Here is a 25741-nt window from a genome sequence, read left to right on the forward strand (position 1 = left end):
GCTGCAAAGGAAGTGGATAGTGTGAGTGAGTGTATATTATAAACCAAAAAAATTAACCCCCCAACCTCCCAAAAAATAAATAAATATAAACATTTTATACTAATATAAATTATAGTAATACTTCATTTAAATTTTTATATAAAAAAAAGGTTAAATTAGTCTCTGAAGAATTACACGTTCTTTAAATTGGTTATCGAATTTTTTTTTAATCAAATACGTCCTTCAAAGATTTTAAGTAGTCATGTTAGTTCTTTTGTCATTTTTATTGTTAATAGTACCAGAGTTTGTTGATATAACACATTAAGTGACATCACAACATATATCAAGTAGTCTTAATTGATAGTTAACATGATAAGTTTATGAAATTAGATCAAATTAATTTCAAATTGAAGGATTTCAATATTTCAAGGTCTCTTTCTCAATTAGATTTTGATTTGATCTAATTTCATAAATTTATCATATTAATAAATAATTAGTACTCTTAGATGTGGGCTGGTATCACTTAACATGTCACGTCAACAAATTTTGATTTTGTCAATAAAAAAAAATAACAAATGGACTAAAGTGATTAACCCAAAGACCTCTATTTAAGAAAAGAAAGACTATATTATTTGAGTTATAATTCGTTGACACTTGACACAATCACGTGTATTTAGCACTATATGAAAAAATCATATTGAAGAAAAGAGAAAAAACAAGTTAATAATATGAATGGATTATTTTAATGAAAAAATTACTTAACTAGAACTATGTTAAATTATTGATTAAATATTTGTGTAGAACCTACCTTGAGATTTATTTTATCAATTAACAATGTAGATTTATATTTAATATAGTTAAGTACGTTTTTAACTTTTGAGATAATTTTTGCGAGCACAACTAATATTATAAAAAGTAGAGGCGAATCTAGAAATATTATCATGGAGTCCAATAACATATATAATATTAAAAAATTATGCAAAAAATTATATAATATAAAATGTATTACAAAAATATACCGATAAAAAATATATTTTAAAATACAAAAAATATGTATATATGTTTTATTAACGAAGTGGTCAATTTTTCGTATCATAAAATTTATTGATAATAGAATTTGGGTCAAAATTTTTAACCATTTTCTTTTTAATATAATTAAAAGACAATTAGCAAGAAATTCATCTTTTATTTTGTTTTTGAGTTATTCTTCACAACATTCATAGTTGAAAAAGATCTCTCAATTCAGTCAATTGTAGTAATTGAAACATAAAAAATTAATATCAAATAAATCAAAAAGGACACTCGCAAGAAGAAAAAAAATATACTTTATGAGATTTAAAAAATTTTATTTAATTTAAAAATATTAATAATAATATATTTTCAGATTTTTTTAATATTGTTAATTACCTTTTAAATATTAGAAATCATTAATATTTAAGTTAGATTAAACTTTTATTTATATTAAATTAAATATTAAATAAATTTTTTAAAAAATTAAATCATACTTAATAACTTATTACTATTAATCTTTTTTTAAAAAAATTGGAGGCGAAACCTTCACTCACCCATATGTCCGTCTCTAACAAAAAGTAACTTATGAAGTGTTTTAAAATACATTAAAGAAATTCTATGAATAAAGTTTAGATTTATTTTAGATAATTAAGTACTTACTTTTTTAGGTGCATTTGTTTTAATGTTGAAATAACAGAAAATACGTTCAGTCTTTTTACAAGTCTCAATTTTAATTTTTTGTTTGGCTATGGTTTTAAACTCCTTCTCTAGAAGTTATAAATTGGAGCTTTTGCATTCAATTATTACGTTTGTAGAAGTAATTAAAAAAAATATTCTTTTTCTACTAATGTTATCTTTTCTTCTCATTTATAATAAAAAACCATAAGAAAATTTATGTATTTTTTTATTAATTTTATTCTTTCTTTTCATTTGTTATTTTTTTTAATGAAATTTTTAGTACTCATTGTTCGTAATAATATTTTTTAACCATTTATGAAACTTTATTTTGTTATTTTTTTATTTAAATTTGTATAATTTTTATTGCGTTCTTAAATTAGTATGTATTTTACTATTATTTTTTATTCTAGTGAGCGAATCGTCATATTGCCTTTACACAACTCAATTACTCAATCAAATATAGTATTATAAATTTAAATTGTAAATAATTTCCTTTCTTAACGACTCATCTTGACTTACATTCTTTAAGAATAACATTTTTATTTTTTCAATTTTGAAAAAGAAAAGTATGCACAACAGCACAAGATGATTTCACTACTAATACGTGTCATTGTATGAGGTAGAACATAAATCTTCAGACTTGGTATATAGCCATCAACTAATGACATTATAATCATGACTACGAAAGTTCATTCATGCTGGCTAGAGAAGAAAATCACATCTTGGTTTTTCATTATAATCATGTAGAATACCTTGGTTTCAAAGCATGCTCTTCTTGTCCAAGAGTGTCTCCATTCTATAATATCCTTAACACTTTCCATCCTTCCATGATAGAGGCATGTAAACAATACATTCCAACTATGACAGAAATAACTGCCAATGGAAACTCATCAAGTATTGAATTATCTTAAATCATCTTTCCCCAACTATTATACATCCAAAACTGATTCCTTAGTCTCAAATGAATCATCTGATATTTGTTTAGATTCCATGGTTCTTGCATTAGCGTCCTGGTTGAATTGTTCATCAACTTCCTCTAACTCTGAAGTCTCTTCTGATGTATCATTGTCGTCTAAGTCCAAATTTGGTTCACCATTCGCCTTTGCATGCTCATTCCCTTCTCTGTAGTTGCCTTGATAAGGTTGACCAGACACCTTTACTTTTATACGCCGCCCTCCTTTGACATATCTATATTTCCACCTAGGTGGTGGATATTTTTGGTGTATCTTCTCATATTTGTCCAACATGCCCACCTCCTTAAAGACACTTCCAATCACTTGCACGACAGTCAAATTAGGATGAACACCAAGCTCCTCCATATCAGCAAAAACCTACAATCAGATCATGTCTGTTTCAGGGTGATATTTGGTGGATATTTAGAGAGTTTGAATATTTTCTAGCAATTACCTTGTCTTGGTTATATAGCTCTTGAATTTTATTTATCTTCTATTCTTGTAATTATCATTTCCTCCTAAATACATTTCACCGGTTGAACAAGTAATATCCTAGAATTTAGGAATTTCATGACTAGTAAGCAGATTATAAAAGGTGCAAATTATTTATATTGACATAAAATCACAAATCAGAATAATACCTCAAACATCTTGTCATACATGCCTCTCTTGTAGTAGATAGATATCATTTTATCAAAGAATTTACGAGGCAAGCTTTCCATATACTGCATTAATAACTTCGTCCAAAGCTCTTCAGCTTCATCGATTCGATCATCTTCTGCTAATGCAATCAATAATGTGAAATAGCTTCCCATAGTCCTACCTTGACCTTTGCTTAACATCCACTTTGTAACCTACAGTTCCATAGGTAATTTGCATACGCAGGAACTAATTTAGAGGATATCCCCAGATCGAGTATGCACAGCAACATAAGACATTAGAAGGTTAAACGAAACAAAAATTAAAAGAATAAAATTAAATAGCTCTGGTTCCTGAAGAAGGTATCCAACAACTTGGTGAATACAACATGAATGAAAACAAGGGCGTTAAGGCTGTGTTTGGAAGGGAGACTAAAACTGAGAGATTAAGACTGAAAGACAAAGGTTGAGAGATAGACTAAATTAAATCTCTGGATTGCGTTTGGTGTAAAATGTATTGGACTGTGTTAATGTGTTATGTCTCAATATTATGTTCTGTTTAAGATAAACATGGAAATTGACGGGTAGATTTGGAATTTGAAAAGTTAAATGAAGATGTTTTTGAGAAGAATTATTATCAAAGTTTCAATCTCTGCCTTTAAAAATTTCAGTCCCATGTCCTCACTTTTTGGAGGTACTGAAGAGACTAAAATTTTATATCTCGGGACTAAAATTTTAGTTACCGTCTCTAGCCAACAAACACAATACTGAATTTCAATCTCCTAGTATCAGTCCCACTCTCGAAAAGCAAACCCTGTCTAAAAGTTTACATGGATAACATTTCTTTGTTTAAGTACCTGTATTACCCGCTTCCACTCTTGTTGATCTTCTAGAGTCTTGAGTGCCTTTTTCATAGTAATTAAAGGGAACTCTAATTCCCAAGCAACATAGGAATCAAGAGCACCATAAACTTCCTCTTTGACATTTGACAGCTGTCTAATCTACACACAAGCCACACAGAGACATTAACTTTCTCAAGAATCCAAATCACCTAAGAAAAAATCAATCAGAAATTTTCTACTATCATGATTATCAAGTGAGAAGAAAAAATTGGAACAGAAATTAAAGAGTAAACTACCATTTTTAACTATGAAACTTTAAATCACTGGCAAATTTAACCATGAATGGAAGAAACTAGTTTTGTACCTACGAAAGATGGTTTATGCAACAAACGTATTCAAATTTAATTTTATTCATGCGTAGATTTGTCAATATTCCAAACTTGCAATGATAGAAATCAGAATTTTTCGTCTTTTGTACAAAATTAGTTTCCTTTATTCATGGTAGATTTGTCGACATGCTGAACTTTTATGATAGAAATGGTGTTTATCCGAAATTAAACTAAGAACTTACAGTCTCAACAAGCTTAGCAGCCTTGTTAATGGTCCCAACTCTTTTATGGGTCTTCCAAACTCGTGGATAGCGTGGCCTTGGACCTTTTGCAGCACACACCTGAAATTACAACAAAAGAAATTCAGACAAAAAAAAAATGTTTGAAGTTGGAAGAGTTTGCATATTTTAACAATCGTAGTAATGTCACTTCCCAAATCTTACCGCAGTGCTTCGTGTGCTTGATGGAATTCCCATCGCTTGAAATGTTTTAGCAATAAGTAAAGGAGAAACTCCCAGTGCATGCATCCTGAAGAACTGTCTTTAGAATAGAACACTGAACACCATAACAATAAGAGTAATTCAGCTCGTTTCAGTTTCCAATATAACACAGAAAAAGCATCGAGAAAAGTGAAAGAAACAGCATAGTTATCAGAACCGAACCGATAATTGACCCAGTCATACAACCAGGTCACTGGTTAAACTCGTGGGTCACTAATTCACTCGATTAACCCGGTCATAATTAAATAAAAATGTAAAATTATAAAAATAAAATTAAAATAAAAAGTTAAGACTTAAAATACATGTCTTCACAAATATATTAATAACAATTAAGTATCAATCTTTAGACATAACTAATGATGCAAAAAGAGATAATAAACTAGTCTCAATTTAAATAAACAAGAGAGAGGGCAGAAAATAACATAATCAGTAAATCAAATTCAAGGGGTGATCTCAAAGTCACATCTATATCTTCATAGGACAAATTTGAAGCTTGACCAACACTTTCTTCATTTTGATATGCATCTATATCTACACTTGTGTATTTTTCACAAATCAATACCAAGAATAACTCATAATAGCAACTGAGTTGTGAAGAAGACATTTTTAAAATTCTAGCCAAAAAAAAAAAAAAAAAACCAAACAAAGAGCATGGGAACAACAATTTAACTGAACAATTTTATTCTGAGTTGCAGAGAGCATGAACTGCATTTTCAACAACAAATTCAACTATGATAATTTTCAGCAACAAAAGATTTAGCTCAAAAGATGATTTACAGATTTACAGCAACGAAAAAGTACCTAAGTAATTATTTCAGCAAGACAACAAATTCAAGCTCCAGTGATGATAATCAATAACAAATTCAACAAAGTGATGATTTTCGGCAACAAAAAAAATTAGCTCAATGATATTGCCGGCAACAAAATCAAGGAGTGATGAATTATAGGCTGTTCAACTATGATCATTTTCTGCAACAAAAAGTTTAACTCCAAAGATGATTTACAGCAACAACAAAAATTTGGCTAAGTGATTATTTCAGCAAAACAGCAACAAATTCAAGAGTCAGCGGATGATAATCAGCAACAAATTCAACTCAGTGATGATTTTCATTAACAAAAAAAATCAGCTCAGTGATATTTTCAGCAACAAAGTCAACTTACAGCAACAAATTTAACAATCCTAGTTCAGCTACGATTTACAGCAACAAGGCAAATTACTTGATTAGCAATTCAGCAACATGAAAAAATACAGGGAGACGAGAAATCTGGAAAAGAGAGAACAGGGGAAGCGATGATGCAGGGAACACTGACCTTCGATCTGAGCAGTATGTGTAGAGTATGACTGAGAGCAGTTGAGCGCGACGGTGACCAGATGAAGACCAGATGACAACCACACGAGCAGAGGGGTTGGAGACTCGAAGCACGAGCACTAGACGAGGACGGAAGCTCTTGAGTGCGACGGACGGCGGCGGAAGCGCGACTGGGCAGACGAAGACGACGGACGCCGAGCTGACGTCGAGGAAGAAGCTGTGCTCGGTGAGGGGAGCGAACAAGGGTTGGAGACTTGGAGCACGCTGATAAGATGAAGGGGGAAGCTCCTGAGTGTGACGGATGGTGGCAGTATCCCAATCCTTGCGGCGGCAGTGGTGGAGGTTAGCTAAGGTTTATTTTGGTTGATGGTAAGGTTCTGATTTCTGAAGTGTGAATTTTCAATTCTGAAAGTAAGAAAGGAGGAGAAAGGGGACGACATAAAACAGTGTCATTTGATGTAAACCGTCGGATTTCAGTTCGGTCCGACCAGTTAGTTTTCAGCCGGTTCAATAGTTCTCACATGGTTTTTAAAATGATGGTTTTTTTTAATAGACCGAATTATAAAAGCTCTCTATTCTCCATCAAATCAATTTAACTTATCGGTCTAATCCAATTTTCAAAACCATGATAATAAACTGTTTCAACAAAAGAGTCTGCTCAAATGTATGCAGAACTTTTAGCAAAGTTTGCTTCTCATTTAGGCTTCCATAGATGGTTAGTAAAATTACATTTATATCCTCTTAAATTATGCCATATTACACATGTATAATCTAACCTTTTCATGAGACTTAAAATTATAATTGGCATTTATCCTGACTTTGGAGTAATTTATTTATCCCTATATAATTTGATAAATTAATTTTTTTCACATTCATGACCAATATTTTAAAAATTGGACTGGATCAACCAGTTAGATCGGTTCAATCACAAATCAGCAATATTAACGATCCAGTTAGGCATGTAAAATCGGTAATCAGAAAATGGGTGAAAAACCGTTAAATCGGACGGGAATTGGCTAGTTAGATCAAATCGATTTTACAAGAAAGGGGAGCAATGGAATGCACTATTATAGTAGCTGAAACTGCGGATTCTCCAGCTACATTACAATATCTCGCTCCGTATACGGGAGCAGCTCTGGCTGAATTTTTTATGTACCGCGAACGCCACACTTTAATTATTTATGACGATCCCTCCAAACAAGCCCAGGCTTATCGCCAAATGTCTCTTCTATTAAGACGACCGCCAGGTCGCGAAACTCAACCGATTTAGGTTTAGTTTGATAAAATTTTTACTTTTTGAAAGTAATTTATAAAATCTAACTTTTAAAAGATGGCTTTTTAAAAATTATAGCATTTATGTTTGGTAAATTAAATTAAGGGGCACTCTAATGTACTGATTGGAGTGGTATAGAGAGAGAGTATAATTCTTTTTATAGTTATTTTTTGTTATTTTATTATTATTTAAAATGTGGGTCCTACCTTTATTAATCTCTCTTTCATATTATTAAAGGAAAAATCTGTAAACTTACATCTTTACCATATAATTCACCTTAAATTAAAAGTAACTTTCAATAAACAGTTAAACACAAGTTAACAACAATTGCATTTGGTAAAATAACTTTTAAAATTTAAAAATATTGTAATAGACATAAATGCAAGCATTAAATTTAAAAATTAGTTAACATATAAGGTTATAATAGACTTTTAAATTTTGAAAAGTACAAGTTAACTTTGAAAAGCTATCCTTTAAATACTTTCAAAGTGGGTGTTATTGTGATAAGAAGCTGAGTTTGATGCCCATTAATATATGGACGGCTCAGTTTCTCAATGAAGAAATTGTTTTGTTCTTCAATAAATAAGCTGTGGAAAAAAGGTGTTCCATATGTGTATATACAGAGAGAGGCTTAAGCCTCTGACACACACATCAGTAACAATAAACAAAAGTAAATCTCTCTCTCTTTACTTTTAATTTATTAAATATTTCTTTCTATCTTTATATATATATACACATTACAACATTTAATATTAGATATAGAGAGGTAATGACTAAATTAGTACCCGAAAGATTCAAATGCTGACATTTTGGTACCTCACTATTGTTATTGACAAAATGGTCCTTAAAAGGTTTTAAAATTTGACAAGAGTACCCACGAGTGGACCGGAGCACATTTCCAGCAAGCACAGTGCTGATGTGGCCACCGTGTTTTGGTGACTTGACAAACCACCCCCAAAGTTTCCTCCCCAATGCACACTCCCTCCCCTTCCCTCTCCCTCCCTGTCGCAGCCCCCATCCCCAACACACACTTCTCTCTAATCGCAGTCCCCGCCGCATCACAAGCCCCTCCCCAACGTACACTTTCCCTTCCTCCCTCAACACCACCATTTACAGCAACAACAACTTTAACATCAACAGCAACAACAACCTCAACCACTCTCTCTTTCTTTCTCCACCACTCCCCCTTCCCCAACACACACTTTCCTCTTCCTCCCTCAACACCACCATTCACAGCAACAACAACCTCAACATCAACAGAGTTACCCCAAATCATGAATTGTCCCAAATTTTTAGGTTAAATTATCATTCAAAAAGATTAATCACAATAAAACTCAGAAAAAACAAACAAATTCATATACAATAATCAAAATAAAATAAAATAAAACTTAATACAGACACCACCAAAGCAAAAATAGAAGACGAACACCAGACACAGAGGGGGTAGGACACGATAGAGCTAAGATAGAACCCAGATAGAGGAGGCATGGCAACAACTGGGGCTTGCAGCAAGCAGATAGAAGGAAGGCGACATCGGTAAAGGCGTGCAGACAACGCAATGCTACGAAGGAGACACTGGCGGATGCAGAAGACCCGACGACGAGATGGCGACAGTACGGTGTCTATGACACTGGCTCTGTAAAACTGAGAAGGTTGAGCTCTACTGCTGTTTTGGGAGAGAGTGAGTTGAGAGTGTGAGACACTGTGTTGGAAAGGGGATTAGAATTCAAAGAGGCAAGGGAAGGGGATTAGGGTTCAGAAAGAGGGATTTTAGACTGAGGATGGGGGAAGTGCGTTAGAGATGGGAATTAAGGTTAGAGAGGGGGAGGGAAGGATTAGCGTTGGGGAGGAGGGAGAATTCATTCAGGAAGGGGAAGGGGGGAGTGCGTTGGGGAGGGGGAAGGAGAATGAGAAGAATTAGGGTTGGGGGGTATTTGCCATGTCATCAAAACGCATTGGCCATGTTAGCACTGTGCTTGCCGGAAATATGCTCCGGTGAACTCGTTGATACGCTTGTCAAATTTTAAAATCTTTTAAGGACCATTTTGTCAATAACAATAGTGAGGTACCAAAATGTCAGCGTTTGAATCTTTCGGGTACTGATTTGGTCATTACCTATATATATATATATATGAATCATTATTGAGCTAATTATATTAATACTAAAGTCTTCTATTTATACATCTTTATTTTATATTTAGTATATCTTTTATTTATTTTACAACATGTTATCAGCACGAGACTTTGATCAAATTTTTAGGGAGATTCAGGTAACAAATTTTTATTATGTCGAAACTCTCTCATCTTGAATTTAATACTCTTGATATATCTGGAACAATTATTTATCATGGATACTAGATGTTGAAATTCATCTTGATTCAATGGATCTTGGAGATACCATTAAGGCTGAAAATAATGCATCCCAGAAGGATAAAGCCAAAGCCATGATTTTTCTTCGTCGTCACCTTGATGAAGGATTGAAAAATGAATATCTCACATTAAAAGATCCTACAGATATTTAGAAAGACCTTGAAGAAAGGTACAATCATAAAAAAAAACAGTGATACTTCTTCAAGCTTGATATGAATGGACGCACTTGCGTCTACAAGATTTTAAATCTATAAATGAATATAATTCTGCAATGTTTCAAATCACATCATGAATGAAATTATGTAGGGGAAAAGATAACTGATCATGATATGTTATAGAAAACTTTCTCAACCTTCCATGCCTCGAATGTGCACCTGCAGCAGCAGTATCGAGAAAAGGGTTTAAAAAAATATTTTGAGTTAATTTCTTGCCTTTTTGTTGCTGAACGCAATAATGAGTTGCTCTTGAAAAATCATAAAGCGCACGCAGCTGGCGCCGCCCCATTTCCTAAAGTAAATGCGGCAAATCATTACCCCAGAAGAGGTAAATGGCAAGGTTTTAATGGCTGCTTCCTCGAGCTCGGCGTCCGTCGTCTTTGTCTGCTCAGCCACGCTTCCGTCGCCGTTTGTTTGCCGTTTACGTTCGCATCTTCGTTCAGCTGTAGTCTTCGTTCGCGTTCTTCGCCGTTCACGTTCACCGTTGGCATTCACCGTTCGCGTTCACTCGCTGTTCAACGTTCGAGTTCGCCTTCGTCTGGAAGCCACGTTGCTCTCCTTCATACTCTGCGACAAACCCGCGCGCTTCACGCAGCCATCGAACCGCTCTCTTTTGTCGCCGCCGTGAGTTCCCTAAACCCGCCACCATACAGTACACTCACACAACACCAATACTCTGCTTCAAACTCTGCAACTTCTGATTTCTATTATAGTAAGTGATTATTTGATTTGGTAGTGCTTTGGATTTTTTCATAGACTGAATTAAAGTTACATAGTTATGTTCTCTTCTCTATCACATTGAAATCAAGCTTTGAATTCTGTTATTTCGTTATAATTTTACCGCACTCAACATGTTTGATGAAATGCTTTAACTATATTTCTGGTTAGTTTTATAATTTCTAGCTTTTAGAAATTTAGTAAATTGATTGCATGTGAAATTAGAATAATTGGATCATAATAATTAGGAAATTTTAGCTGCACAAATAGCATCTTTGCAGAAAACATATTAGCATGATAATTCCACTTGCATTAGTGTTCTTCTGGTAAATTTTAATTGTTATTGTGAATTTGTTAATTTGTTAATTGTTCTTGTGATCTTCTATTACTTTTAATTTTTTTTTATTTTTGTTGTAATTTTCTGTTCTTAAACTTGTTAAGTTGATAATTTGCTAAATTGTTGGGCTGCTGTTGTTTTAATTTGCCAAATTGTTAGGTTGCTGCGACTTAATTTGTTGGATTTTCTATTTAGGTCTTGTTCTTGTTTATTTGCTAAATTGTTGTTGTGTATTTATTGTTTATTTGCTGGATATTGGTAATCATTGTCTTTGAGATTATTTACTATGCAGGTTTAGTGCATCACTATTTTGGAATGTTTTATAATGTATTAATGTTTGTTGCTGTTTTGTAATTGCTAGTTGTAGGTTTAGTGTGATTATTGGTTAATGTTTTGTAATATTTGGTGCTGAATAGCACCTTCATTTGGTGAAGCTTTTTTACCATTAGTCCACTATCAACTTTTTTATTAATAATGTTATCAAATTTATTTATCCAAGTATTATGTTTATTTTTCAGTTGGATAGATAATTCATTTGATATTTTTTCTATTCTTGTCAGATGTTTCTTTTAATATTTTGTGCATTGATGAGAAATTGTACTTGCTTGGTATCATACTTTTATTTGGTAAATTTGCATTTAATATAAAAAAAGGAAAATTCTAAAAGAGTAATTTATCACTCCATTGAAAAAATTTTATATTACTTTATACCCCCAACTTAATATTTGCATATTTATTTATTATTCTATTTTAAAATAATTTTTTTGATTGAATTATTGGTTAGACCAATTGGATCAGTAAATTAATAAACTAGTAATTAGAGCGATTTGAGCGATTTGATAATCGGTAACTTTGTTCATGACACCTATATTATTGGGAAAGTGAGTTTAGGGCTTAAAAAACTATATAGTGATCGGACATAACTTTTTCGTCGAGTCATATATACTTTTTAAACTATTTAAAACTCGAAAGAATTTAAAATGAACACAAATTTCGGTTGCACCATAGCTTTCAAACACATTCCAATACTGTGTCTTGAGATTTTATTTATCCCAATTGTAATTGAGATGTACCTTTAATATAATTTTAGATATTATATTCGAAATATGATATATTTGCATATGAATCAATACGCTATAAATTACATAATTTTATAAATATTATATTTAAATAATTTAAATAAAAAAATTCCCAATTATGAATGTACATTTTTTTCCCCATCACTTGTCTGTGCAACTAATAAATTCATAAAAGTGGTAAGAATTTCATCATGATTGATGAGAAATCCTGAGCAATTTTATATTGTCTCGGAAGTGGGAGAAAAAAATAAATTAAAAATTGAAGAGAATTATTTTCACGGTTAGTCATTAAATTTATAAAAAAGATTTTTTAATAATTTTTTTTCATTTTTTAGTATGTTTAGTAATTTTTTATTAATAAAAATAAAAATGCTAAAAAAAATAAAAAAATATTTATTTGAAAAATTATAATTTATCTTTTTTAAAAGATTTTTTTAAAAAGATATTTTTTACATAATAAATAAATAAATAATATTTTTATTTTATTTTATTTAAATATAATTAATAAATAAAAAAATTTACATAAAAATATAAAATATCTAAATCTAAAATCACGTTTATTTTTATAAAAAATCTTTTAAAACATCCATTAAAAAAAGATATTTTTAAAAGTAACTTTCAAATAAGTCTTTAAAATATAATTAACATTTAGTTAACCATTTTTCAATTCAATTGTTCTCTGACTTCTCTCAATCTCTCTCTCTCTCTCTGTTCTTGCCTCTCTTCCTGCAGCTGTGGAACCTAGCCAACTCCTCACCCTTTTGCATCAGTCGAAGCCCACTTCCCATGGCCGAGCTGATAAATTTCACTCATTCTCCTGAGCTGGAAAGTGTCAGAATAAAAAGACGCAAGTTGGATGGTGAATCTACTTCAGAACTGTGTACACATCCTGGTTCTTTTGGAGACATGTGTATACGTTGTGGCCAAAAGTTGGATGGTGAATCTGGTGTCACATTTGCCTACATACACAAGGAACTGAGACTCCATCATGAGGAGATCTCTAGATTGCGCAATACAGATGCGAATCAAAAGTTGTACCTCATGCTCGATCTAGATCACACCCTATTAAATTCCACTCATCTTGCTCATTTGAACTCTCAAGAGTTGCATTTAATTTCCCAGCCAGATTCTCTTGGAGGTAGCCTTTTCAAATTGGACAAAATTCATATGATGACCAAGTTGAGGCCTTTTGTCCGCACATTTCTAAGAGAAGCAAGTCAAATGTTTGACATGTACATATACACCATGGGTGATCGACCCTATGCATTAGAGATGGCTAAGCTGCTTGATCCTCAAGGAAAATACTTCAATGCAAAGGTGATTTCTCGAGATGATGGCACTCAAAGGCATCAGAAGGGTCTTGATATTGTGTTGGGGCAAGAAAGTGCTGTTGTAATTCTTGATGATACAGAACAAGCATGGGTGAAGCATAAAGATAATTTGATTCTGATGGAAAGATACCACTTTTTTGGTTCAAGTTGCCGGCAATTTGGTCTCAATTGCAAATCTTTTGCTGAATTGAAGAGTGACGAAGACGAAGCTGAAGGAGCACTCAATAAAATCCTTAAAGTTCTTAAGCAAGTCCATTATAAATTCTTTGATGAACTTAAAGAAGATATAGCTGAACGAGATGTAAGCAGATTTTGAAATCAGTTCGAAGGGAAGTCTAGGGCGGATGTGATTGTTTTCAGCCGTATCTGCCATGGAGCATTACCATCACTCCGGAAGATGGCTGAGCAGTTGGGAGCCACTTGTTTAATGGAACTTGACTCTTCCGTGACACATGTGGTGGCTACTGATGCCGGAACCGAGAAGGCCCGGTGGGCAGTGAAAGAGAAGAGATTTTTGGTTCATTCCCAATGGATAGTGGCTGCAAATTATATTTGGGAGAAGCAACCTGAGGAGAACTTCGTCCTCAAGAAAAAGCAGTAGTAACTAGTAACTTTTCTTGTAGCATCACACACTTTGCTGTGTTCATATTGTGCATATGGCCATATGGGTCAATACTCTATGGATTACACGATTTTATAAATATTATATTTAAATAATTTAAATTTATAAATCCCCAATTATGAGCGTACATTTTTTCCTTGTCACTTGTCTGTCCAACTAATAAATTCATAAAAGTGGTAGGAATTTTATCATGATTGGTGAGAAATCCTGAGCCATGTTATGTTGTCTGGGAAGTGGGAGAAAAAAATAAATTAAAAATTGAAGAGAATCTTATCCACAAGTTCCACCAGTGAAGTCAATGGTGTTATTCCTAGTCTCAAGTCGTCCTCTTCTCTAGTTCTCATATCTATAACATTACTCTAGTCTCAAACATCCTAGTACAAATCAGAATCAATATTCATCGTTGCAATTTACAATGATGTCTAAAGACATTACTAGTTTTGATCCAAAACAAGCATCAGTGCCCATATCATACCCACTCAAGACATTGAAGGAGCTTGAGTCTCGCTCCTACTTAGACTCCTTTCACTACCCTTTCAACAAAGCCTCTGTTCCCCTTATTCAAACTCCAACTTCTTCTTCTAACCGTGGCAAAATTCTAGTGTGCCATGACATGGCTGGTGGGTATTTGGATGATAAGTATGTCCAAGGAGGGACCAATTCTGATGCCTACTCCTTGTGGCATTGGTATCTAATTGATTCCTTTGTCTACTTTTCTCATAATCTTGTCACTCTTCCTCCTGTTACTTGGATTAACACTGCTCATCGCCATGCTGTTAAGGTATGCATACATATTTTCATTTTTATATGGTTATTTACGTGCATCTATCTAACAGTTTAGACTTTTGAGATAAATAATTTTATGATATAATATTAGAACTTTTATGACTAAGATTTAGAGTTCGATTTTTATCGTTTTCAATTACTATTTACATGTCTGTGACTAACAGTTTTAAAAAAAAAGAAAATAACAATTCTGATTTCAGGCTGTACATTAATTTTTATTACATATTTGACTCATTTAATCATTTGCTTAAGCAAATTTCATTGTTTAGTTAACTAGTACTACTCATTTGTTTACTTATGAGTTATGACATAATATTAGTGGCCACATAACAATTAGCTTATAAGGTAAATTGGTTTTAGAATTTAGCTTGATTGATCATAGATTAAATGGTGTAGTGTACATATGAATTCTTCATAGACTTATAAGTTGGGTTTGATGATTTTGATTATAACTAAAAATGTGTTGGAGGTTTTGGGAACTTTCCTTACCGAAGGGGAAGGAGGAAGGGATGTTTGTAATGAACTGCTTTCAACAAAGGAGTCTGCTCAAATCTATGCAGAGCGTTTGGCAGAGCTTGCTTCTCATTTAGGCTTCGATGGATGGCTGGTAAAATTACATTTTTGTCCTCTCAAATTATGCCATATTACACACCTATGACTTAACCTTTTCATGATATACTTGGCATTTAACCTTTGGAGTTTGGAGTAATTTATCCCTATCTAATTTGATGAGTTGTTTTTCTTCACATTCATGATACCTATTTTATTAGGAAAATGAGTTTAGGGCTTAAACAACACTATATGGTGATGTTGTGTCAACATTTTTTTTGCTAGGAAACTGAAACATAATTTTTTTTTGAAAATCTTTGACTGGAGTAATAACTTTTTTTGGTAATCTATTCAATAATTTATATAGTAGTACTCAAATTATTGCAGCTAAATATGGAGGTAGACTTGGACAGTGTTCAGATTCCTAATCTGAAAGAGTTTGTCAACCATTTAACATTAACCATGCATTCTTCGGTGCCTGGATCACTAGTAATTTGGTGAGTATTAATTTCAAGGTGCAAAGATCACCATTTCTTTTGATTGTCTTCACATTAATTAATGATGCTGCCTAAAATTGATGCTCATACTTTAGTTTTCATATTCATGTAGGTACGATAGCGTTACTGATGATGGTAGCTTAAATTATCAGAATCAACTAAATAAATACAATAAGCCTTTCTTTGACATATGTGATGGAATATTTGCCAATTATTCCTGGGAGGTAATGCTTATGCTGATACAATACATTATGATGTTTAAGTTTTTTTTTTTTTTGCTCTTTTTTAACCAAATAATACCATGCAGGAAAACTATCCAAAACTTTCTGCTGATGTTGCTGGTGATAGAAAGTATGATGTTTACATGGGGATTGATGTATTTGGAAGAGGCACATTTGGTGGTGGACAGTGGAATGTATGTGTCAACTATCTCTCACTTTAGTCCAATACCAAAATATCTTGAGTATGTGTTTGGACGATGAATCTTGAGAAAATTCGTGCAAGATATATGCAGAATCCTACGTGAATATGATTTAAATTACATTCTTTATAAGCCGGCATGTCCTTAAGAGGGACATTTTAGGACCTGCCACAGCTTTAAACTTAATCTGAGAGCTGGACTGTAACATTAGATATATTTTTTCCCTTCAAAGTTAATCAATGTATATTGTGCACGCATTACAGTATATGAATTTCTCTTATTGTTATTATATATCTGTTTTAATGTGTTTATACTATGGTACGTTTCAGACAAATTTTGCTCTTGATGTAATAAAAAAAGCAGATGTCTCTGCAGCAATATTTGCTCCTGGATGGGTTTATGAGACTAAGCAAGAACCAAATTTTGAGACTGCTCAAAATAGGTAACATTTTGTTAACTGTTTTTTTATACTACCATAAGTTAATACATAGTAACTTACTATTTTTGGGCTGTTTGTAATAAAGTTTCAAGAATTTAATCTGTATGCAGATGGTGGGGTCTTGTGGAAAAATCATGGGGACTAGTGAGAAAGTATCCAGTAACACTACCCTTCTACTCAAATTTTGATCAGGTTAATCAACAACTCAGTGCATAAATATCTCGCATTAACACACCAAAAAACGGTTATACCCAAACAATGTAATATAAACAACTGAACTTTATAATTGTATCTATGGCTGATTCCACAGCTTGAACTCGTGACTTCAAAATCACATGGAGAAGCAATAATACATTCATTATGATTGAAATGTTGGCATTTCCTTGTTACTTTTCAGGGACGTGGTAATCATATTACAGTTGATGGAATAAACATATCAAATGCTACCTGGTGTAACCTTTCTTCACAGGGGCTTCAGGTATTCATCATATATATACATATTATACATGTATATCAGTATATCATAGCCAAGTCTTCATTATCCTAACTCACGTATCCATGTGCAGCCACACCTCATGTTTGATGATTCTACTGTGAATTCCATTCAAGTTCTTGTAGAGTAAGTCATAAAACACTGTCTTATTACATTTTTAGAATGATAATTTTTTTTGTCTTACTTATAAATTGTTGTAGCTTGACAGAAAAATCATACAGTGGAGGTGCAAACATTACATTCCAAGGAACTTTGAAAGCGAAATCTTATTTCCAGAAGACAATATTTCAAGCAGAGCTCCTTCTAACCAAATTGCCTCTCCGAGTTACTTACTCTGTAAGCAATCTTCTTAAACTACTGACAAAAACTTATGCACATCAAATATGTCTGCAAGTTTTAATCATAATGATTAGAATTTAGATTCAATGTTCATCATGGATTCATGCTTATTGTTGAATCAAACACGAACCATTCGGTCAAAATCTGTATCGACTAGTCTTCTTTCTTAGGGAAGTGATTTTGGTACTAAACTAATGCAGGTGAAATCTGATAGCAATTCTTTGTTGGGATTAGTACTCAATGTTACTTCCACCATCAATGAAAATGTGTCTATTCTATCTGCACCACAAGGAATGGTGAATCATCTCTCACAAAAATTTGACAAAATAGTCCCAACAACTGAGCAAGATGGATCTTCCACTGAATGGATTATGCACGAATTCACGATCGACATGAATGGATACACATTGACAGAAATTCGCGCCATGTGTTACAGGCAGGATCATGAACTGACACTGAATTCGCGACGACTAGGCCATGATCTCGTCACGGATTACTCTGCTATTCTTGGTCATGTCACAATCACACCTTCAGAGTACAAGCCAAGTCTTCCCATATCCAATTCATGGCTAGTGAATGGTGAATACATAGATTTGAAATCAAGTCCTAAGGGTGACTCAAAACTCCTTAGTGTTAAAATTTCATGGAAGCTGAAGGAAGAAAAGGATTATTCTGTATTTTCACACTACAATGTGTATATGGAAAATGAATCAAAAGTGCAAGAGTACATTGGAGTAGCACATGTGAATTCTTTTTATGTTTCTGAGCTAGAAGTTCCTTCTGCCACTTCTAGCTTCAAGTTTATTATACAAGTTTGCAATGTTGATGGCACAAATCAGAAGTTGGATGAGTCTCCATATTATCAATTGGAGGTGTAGAGTGTCCTCTTTAATTTTCATTGCAACAAATTAATAATGATGTATCCATGTTATTTATATTTGGATTTGGCATCCAAAAACCATGTTTTATTCTCTACAAGGTTCAATAAACAAGGTTGGTTAGCCCAACAACCATATTTAAGGAAACAAAATATTTACTCGTTATTTGAAATTTCTTCTTATCCATTTCATATTGAATATTAAATTACTTCATTCTAATTTACTATTGAATAGGGTGTGAAATTTATTTAATGTAGGTTTTATAATGATAATAAATCTATTCGATATAATGATATCTACGAATAAGGAAGTAATAAATAATTTATAATAAAAAATATCATTATGTATAGATTATGTTTAACACAACTAATTTAAATTTAGGTCTTCATTTTTAATGGTCTTAAGTACAGTTTTGCTCATAGTTCTATTTATAAAATGACCTTTAACATAGTTTTATTGGTTAAGCAAAGAAATTAATGTTAAATGCATGTATACTTAAAGCTTCTAAGAACACGTCTTTTCTACTATATATGCGGAATTAAGAATATGACAATAATATTTGGTTGAGAATAAAAAATCAGTTTAAATAATTAAAATTGTCTTGTTTAATATTCATTAATTATCACTAAATAATTATATAATTTTAGATGTAATAAATATGTAACTATAAATATTATATATATAAAATTATAAATGTTAAAATATTATGTTATATAAGATAATTTTTTTAGATACTATATCCTTAGCATTACCATTTATCGGAATATGAAATGTGTCTCAAACAATATTTTGGGTGTTCTTAATTAGCTTAAGACAGAAAGCTAAGGTTTTATACTACTCAATTAATACAAAATGTTCAAAAATATTTCATAAATATAAAAAATAAGAACCAAATTACCTATTATGTATGTTATATCTATGAACTATTAAAATGGAGGTAATTTTAATTACCAAAGGATACACATATAAATTTCGTTTGACAACAACAATAACAAAGTTTTGTCTTATCAGGTGGAGTCGGTTACATAGATTAAACAACATCATTGAGTTTTATCATATATATCATGTCTACAGAGAGACAATTTATATGTAGATCTTGTTTAACCACTCCTTATCTATCTTTCATCCCATTCACCTTCTTGACTAAGTGCTCTGTTGGTCTTCTTTTTATATGTCCAAATCACTTAAAACGCGATTCTACCGTCTTTTCCACAATATGAATATCGTTTGCCAATGATGAATAAATTATGACTTGCACACTTGCACTATGTTAATAGATTATTGATTTAACAGGAAAATCTAATTTGATTGGTGTTGAAGCAAAGTGCCAAAGTGTGAGAAAATCTTACTTGGCCTTAAGTGAAAGAAAGAAGAAAGTCAATAAAGAAAAGGTGAAGGGGGGTTAGTAGCATCTTATGAATTCCAAAAAAGACAAAACTGAAACTCTTGTTTTGGAAGCATCTTTCTCGAGCCCTCAAAATAGAAATGAGGCTCCCCCCCATCACTTTCTTTGTCTCCACAAAACGGCAAAAATATTTTTGTGTAATATTTAATTTCTACATTCAAAATATATAGATATTACTTAAGTGTCTAAATAACCATTTTAAAAACTGACTTAAATAATGTACATATATTGAAGTCAAGCTTGAAATTAAGCATCTAAGTTTCAAGCTTCGGAAATGCAAAAGTATAATTGACATACAAAAGTAAGAATGTTATTAGGGTTTGAACTTCAATAAATAAATAAAGTCAGAAGGGTATGTCTAATATCTTCCAAAAAGTGTAGGAGAATGTGAAAGATAAAAAACAAGGTCCAAAAGGAATCCAAACTTTGAAGTATCCTTATGAGAAAATCCAGAGTAAGAGAGAGACATTCATATCCACACACATGCCTCTCTTTGCTATGAATAATTTCTTTCCTTCACATAAATGTTCAATTAATTGAATTCTGTATATACTATATAGTCTTCTGCACGTTCATCTACTATAGATATATATCATCAGGCCTAATCACAATATACTAATTTCCTTCCAGAAAAACAATAATAAAATAGATATATAGTGATTATAATTTGTATAATATTGTACCAATAAGAAACTTATTGCTTTGTAAGCAATAGAAGTTTCATTATCGTCATGCATGGACTAGCGTGTAGCATATACTTCTTCATGTATTGGAAAAGCACAAGTTTTTAGATTGGTTTGAATAACAATTATTCGGACCTTATTTTTAATGATTATTGAAATTTTTTTTTTTAACAACTAATAATTTGACAACTAACAATTTAAATAATTCAATTTTAGCCTAACTCGACAAATTAAAGACTAATCCATCATTGATCGAAATTTCATATAAGAGTTTATTATTATTGATCAATAAATTGCAGCATGTACAACATATAATTCGGACCCTTAACACTTGGTTATTTAAAAAATTTAGAGTAAAATGACAAATAAGTTTTTAAAAATTTACACTTCAAACAGATTAATTCCTTAAAAAAAAGTACCAATAAAATCATTCATCATAATAGATATGGATACATTACCTCTATATTAGTCCCGCTATGATATGATGATCAGAGTTTAAGGATTTAATTTGAACGCTATTTATCCACGGCTAATATCGTAAAAGATTTTATTGATATTTTTTTAAAAAACTAATATATTTAAAGAATAAATCTTCAGAAATTTATTTGTCACTTTACCTTAAAATTTATTTGGTCATACACATAAAAATAAGAGATTATTTTAGTTTACCCTTAAAAATTTGAGAACTATTTTGATATTACCTCTATAAGAATATTATGTTAAAATTTAAGGTGAGAAAATTGGACACCCATCTCAAATAATTAAGAACAGGCAACCCTTGCCAAAGTGGGTGGCTGGCTGCATCAACTTGCAAGAAGTACCTTGTAATTATTTGTTTAACGTGCTTCTGATTAACATCACACTGTATTAATTCAGTACCACTGAATAATCACATGCTAGAGTTGACCCTATGAATTCCTTCACATATCCCACCTTCACAAATAATTTTCTTTTTCCCAATAAAATTAAAAGAAAAACTTAATTACATTATACTAATTAACGGCAGTTTGCTTTTTGTTAATCACTGAAGTGGCTAAACAAACTCAAACCAATGTTATATGAATCAAAAGAAAAATGTATAAAAATTAACAAAAAGAATGTTTTATTATTTAAACCTTTCAAAAATGTGTGACAAATTAAAACACATACTAATTGGTGTGTAATAATATTATTCAAGAAACCATGTCATGTCCAAAAACACTTTGTCTCTTGAAGGAATCATGAATTACATTATTGGTAGAAGAAGATCCAAAAGTAGTAAAGTAGTGATGAGAGAGTTCATTTTCATTTGAGAGTTGAGGTGGTGGCATCATCATCATCATCACTGGTGGATCTTCTTCTACTTGCTGCTGCATCTGGATGCAGAGTATCTCTGCTTGAGCAACTGCTAGCTGCATTTGAAGCTCTGAGACTTGGTTTTGAAGGTATGATATGGCTCCGACACACCCGTATACCGGATCCCGGACCCTCGCATTCGCCTCGTACACTAGGCTGCTCACTGCATCTGCTCTTTGCTCCACCGGAAGTTCCTGTCACCATCATTGTGCAAAAGTTATAGTTACCTCCTTCCTTCTTTTTTATTGTTGTTACTGTCGCTGTTTTAAGTATTTTAAAAAGAGAAATGCTAAAAAATCATCGGAATTTATTGTTTTTTGTCATGACTTTTAGTTATAATTCAATTTCTTTAGTTTAGTAATCTAACAACATACTTTATCCCACACTTTTAAATATTAATGATTAATTGATAACCAAAAATAATAAATTCTGATTATTCTTTAGCATTCCTCTTTTTAAACCATGATCATATATAACCATAAAACATAGTACCTAAATGTTAAGAATTTAAGCATACAAGGTTGTTTCTCTTTATACCCTTTCAAATAATCATCAAAGACAAAAAGGAAAGGAAATTAAAGAGCATGTATTATATATATATATATATATATATATATGACAATATAAGGTAAGTACCTGCAACATTTTGCTAACGTTGCTAGCGCCAAAAACTTTGTGGACTATGGCAAACTTGTGGGGTTCATCAGCAGGGAAATAAGGAGCAAATGCACAATCTTTGGTGCACCTGCGTCTCAGAAGCTTGCATGAGGCACACGGTGAATTCCCACCCATTTTTCTATTTTGAAGGTCAAAATAAAAGGAATCTTTTTTGGTAGCTCTAAAGCCTCAAGTGCTAAACAAAGCTCATAAAGAAACTGACGAAGAACATGTTTAAGGAAGGCTTTGATGAGACTGTATTTATAGCTGCTACCTGTTTTTTTGAATTAGTTTTTGCCACCTCTATGTGTTCTCAACCATTTTCAACTACTAAATAGGTTTTTCTTTTTTCTTTTTCCCCTTTTTTTTTTCTTTCAAAGTTAGGAGTGAGATTCGAACCTACGATTTTTAGATACGCATGAAATGATTATGTCATTTGAGATATAGTTTGTTAGTTTTTTTTCTTCCCTTTTTCATAATTTGCATTATAACTAATATATAAGATTAAAAAAATTTGTTACATGACTAATATTTTTTTTATAGTTGTGTTGTATTTAAGTCAATACTAATTAATTTTTTATTTTTTTCACTAAAAGTATAAACCACCCGATGCAGGAGAATATATCTTTACACGTTTGTGTTGTTAATTAAAGTAGTTTAATTTAACATATATTATTATATTATGTTATAAGTTAGTCACACATTATTCAAGTCATGAATGTTTTCTCTTCCCTACTAGTATAAATATGCATATGTCTCCCTTTTTACTTATGAAGTTGAGTTGATTGAGTTATATATTAAATAAGTTGTGTGCTTATTTTTTTCTAGACTCTTTGAGAGTAAAAAATGCATCCTTGACTTAGCCAATCAAGATGAGTTCTTAACTAATTTTATCATAATGAAGTTGTTAATCTCGCCAAAATTAGTGACCTAAGCGACGTTACAACGTCATACCCTAATATTTAGATAAAAATTACTTTTAATATTACTTTGCCATACTACTATACCAAATTACATGACTCATCTTTATGTTTTAGAGAATAGTTTTAGAGAAATTCTAGATGACGAAACATGTTTTCTTTGATTTTGCTTTATATTTAAATCAACATTAACCAATTTTTATACTAAAAGTGTTGGTCTTTTGAATTGTGATTATTGTTGCATTTTTCATCACTGAATTTCACCAAATTTAAAATCTTTCTTGTTACTTATTTAAAAAATTCTTAGGTTATGTGTTTTTAGGTTGTTTTCATAATGTAAAATTAGTCATAAAAAAAATGTAAAAATAGTATTACCACAACAAGACACTATATGGTTTAATTATTATTCAGTTAAATTAAGCTTCTTCTAAAATCTATCCTTTGAAGATTAGTTATTCTAAATTAGAAGAAAAAAATAATTAGCAATATTAAAAAGACAATAATTTGAAATTATCTTATTTAATTTAATATCTATAATTTTATGCATATAACATCTATAATTATGTATTTATTACCGTACTATCTAATTGATAAATACAAACTAAAGTAATTTTTAATTGATTTTTGTTGTCTTTCAAATATTTAAAAAAAAATAAATTACTAATGTCTTAGTGGTGGACATTCGAATTGAATAGGAAACAAAACTAAAACTAATGGTTATAAATTATAATAATTAATTAACTAAGTAACGTACCCACCACCAAATGAAGACAGTGAGTGTTATGGGCAAGTTGGCAAGTATGGCTTACACGTTGTTTGACTAACTATGGTGTTGCTACTACCATTAAAGGATATAGGAGACTCAACATATATACATGAATGTGCGTTACACACTAACATCAAAACATTCACGTGACTGCACTCATCAAAATTTCTTTCAACTCTCTAATCAACCAACCTTATCACTACTACCATAATAATAGTATAATTTTCTGTGAACTCTTCCATTTATATTATATAGACCCCTATTATTTGTGTGTTATATACATAGCTAACTAACTAGTTTGACTCAATTCATTGACTAGCTGAACATATATGATCTTCCTCAATCAAAAAGAGAAGGAGAAAATTTATTCATGAAGGTCAAACTCATCAAAATTATATTCAAATTAAAGTAGAATTAACATAAATTCAATGACTACAAGTATATATGTACATAATAATGTAAGATACAACCCAGTTAAATTTAATATTTTTCATAATATAAGAACTGTAGGAAAAATTAAAAGGCTATATATATTAATTACTGAAGTTTGATCCTATAAAAAGAACAAGTAGCTCAATATGAGAGAGGGAAAAATTTTCATGAAGTGAGATCATATCAACATCAATATTTAATTTTAGTTTAAAGGCCAATGGCAATTATTATTGTCGAACGTAACTAGTAGCAAATTAAATAGCAAGCAATGAAATATTAAATTTCAATATTAGATTTTGACATGATTAATCTTAATTTTGAATGAATAAAAACAAAACAATAATCTTTTGTAGATAGTTTCCCCGTGGAACGATCATATATATTCTTTTCCTACTTCTTCTTCTTCTTCTTCAATTCGGTCATAGCCAAAACTTTGAATAGGTTGTTATTAGATCTTCCGCATCAATCAAATTCAAGCTTGTCCAAGAAATAGAATTTCTTTGTGACAAGTTGTGTTAGGAATTGAAGATTATTATTAGTCTCGTGAACCTTGATATAAAAACCATATATTTTTTTCATATTAATGACAAATTTAGAACCCTGTATATTACCACTGACAGTACCGTACACTTCACTGTTCACACCCTCAATTTAATTTCATTGTTAAATTTTATTCATCATTTTAACCACGCATGCAGTAGTATACGTAATTATAAGTGTAACTTCTAGCTTTTAATAGTCACATTTTATTGTATATATATATATATATATATATATATATATATATATATATATATATATATATATATATAGTACACGATAAATGTTATACTGCCTATCACATTATATTTAACTTACTAAAAAGTGTAAATAAATAATATTCAATAAATTTTAAATATTTTATTTTTATTTTATATATTTTATTTTTTATTTATAAAAGCAAATTAAACAGTTTAG

General features: G+C 31.3%; 4 protein-coding genes across 4 annotated transcripts; 2 read left to right on the top strand and 2 right to left on the bottom strand.

Annotated features, from left to right (window-relative positions):
* Positions 1 to 2247: 2247 nt before the first annotated feature.
* Positions 2248 to 6635, bottom strand: LOC130940351 (pentatricopeptide repeat-containing protein At4g21190-like). Its single transcript, XM_057868461.1, has 6 exons — positions 6242 to 6635; positions 4874 to 4985; positions 4673 to 4771; positions 4117 to 4260; positions 3263 to 3475; positions 2248 to 2999 (listed from the first exon to the last, which is right to left on the bottom strand). The coding sequence occupies exons 2-6, from the start codon at positions 4955 to 4957 to the stop codon at positions 2598 to 2600; spliced, it is 942 nt and encodes a 313-aa protein (XP_057724444.1). The 5' UTR covers positions 4958 to 4985; positions 6242 to 6635; the 3' UTR covers positions 2248 to 2597.
* A 6281-nt stretch (positions 6636 to 12916) lies between these two features.
* On the top strand, positions 12917 to 13897 carry LOC130940459 (RNA polymerase II C-terminal domain phosphatase-like 4). The gene has a single exon (XM_057868589.1). The coding sequence runs from the start codon at positions 13018 to 13020 to the stop codon at positions 13876 to 13878; it is 861 nt and encodes a 286-aa protein (XP_057724572.1). The 5' UTR covers positions 12917 to 13017; the 3' UTR covers positions 13879 to 13897.
* Positions 13898 to 14571: 674 nt separating this feature from the next.
* LOC130940457 (cytosolic endo-beta-N-acetylglucosaminidase 1) lies at positions 14572 to 18739 on the top strand. Its single transcript, XM_057868587.1, has 11 exons — positions 14572 to 14965; positions 15440 to 15577; positions 15907 to 16016; positions 16129 to 16240; positions 16324 to 16431; positions 16767 to 16879; positions 16987 to 17068; positions 17274 to 17354; positions 17443 to 17495; positions 17570 to 17705; positions 17909 to 18739. Exons 1-11 carry the CDS (start codon positions 14600 to 14602, stop codon positions 18584 to 18586), a joined length of 1977 nt encoding a protein of 658 aa, XP_057724570.1. The 5' UTR covers positions 14572 to 14599; the 3' UTR covers positions 18587 to 18739.
* A 3107-nt stretch (positions 18740 to 21846) lies between these two features.
* LOC130940460 (LOB domain-containing protein 12-like) lies at positions 21847 to 22879 on the bottom strand. Its single transcript, XM_057868590.1, has 2 exons — positions 22646 to 22879; positions 21847 to 22203 (listed from the first exon to the last, which is right to left on the bottom strand). The coding sequence occupies exons 1-2, from the start codon at positions 22799 to 22801 to the stop codon at positions 21847 to 21849; spliced, it is 513 nt and encodes a 170-aa protein (XP_057724573.1). The 5' UTR covers positions 22802 to 22879.
* Positions 22880 to 25741: the final 2862 nt, after the last annotated feature.

This window comes from Arachis stenosperma, chromosome 7 (assembly GCF_014773155.1).
Source record: "Arachis stenosperma cultivar V10309 chromosome 7, arast.V10309.gnm1.PFL2, whole genome shotgun sequence".
Classification (NCBI taxonomy): Eukaryota; Viridiplantae; Streptophyta; class Magnoliopsida; order Fabales; family Fabaceae; genus Arachis; species Arachis stenosperma.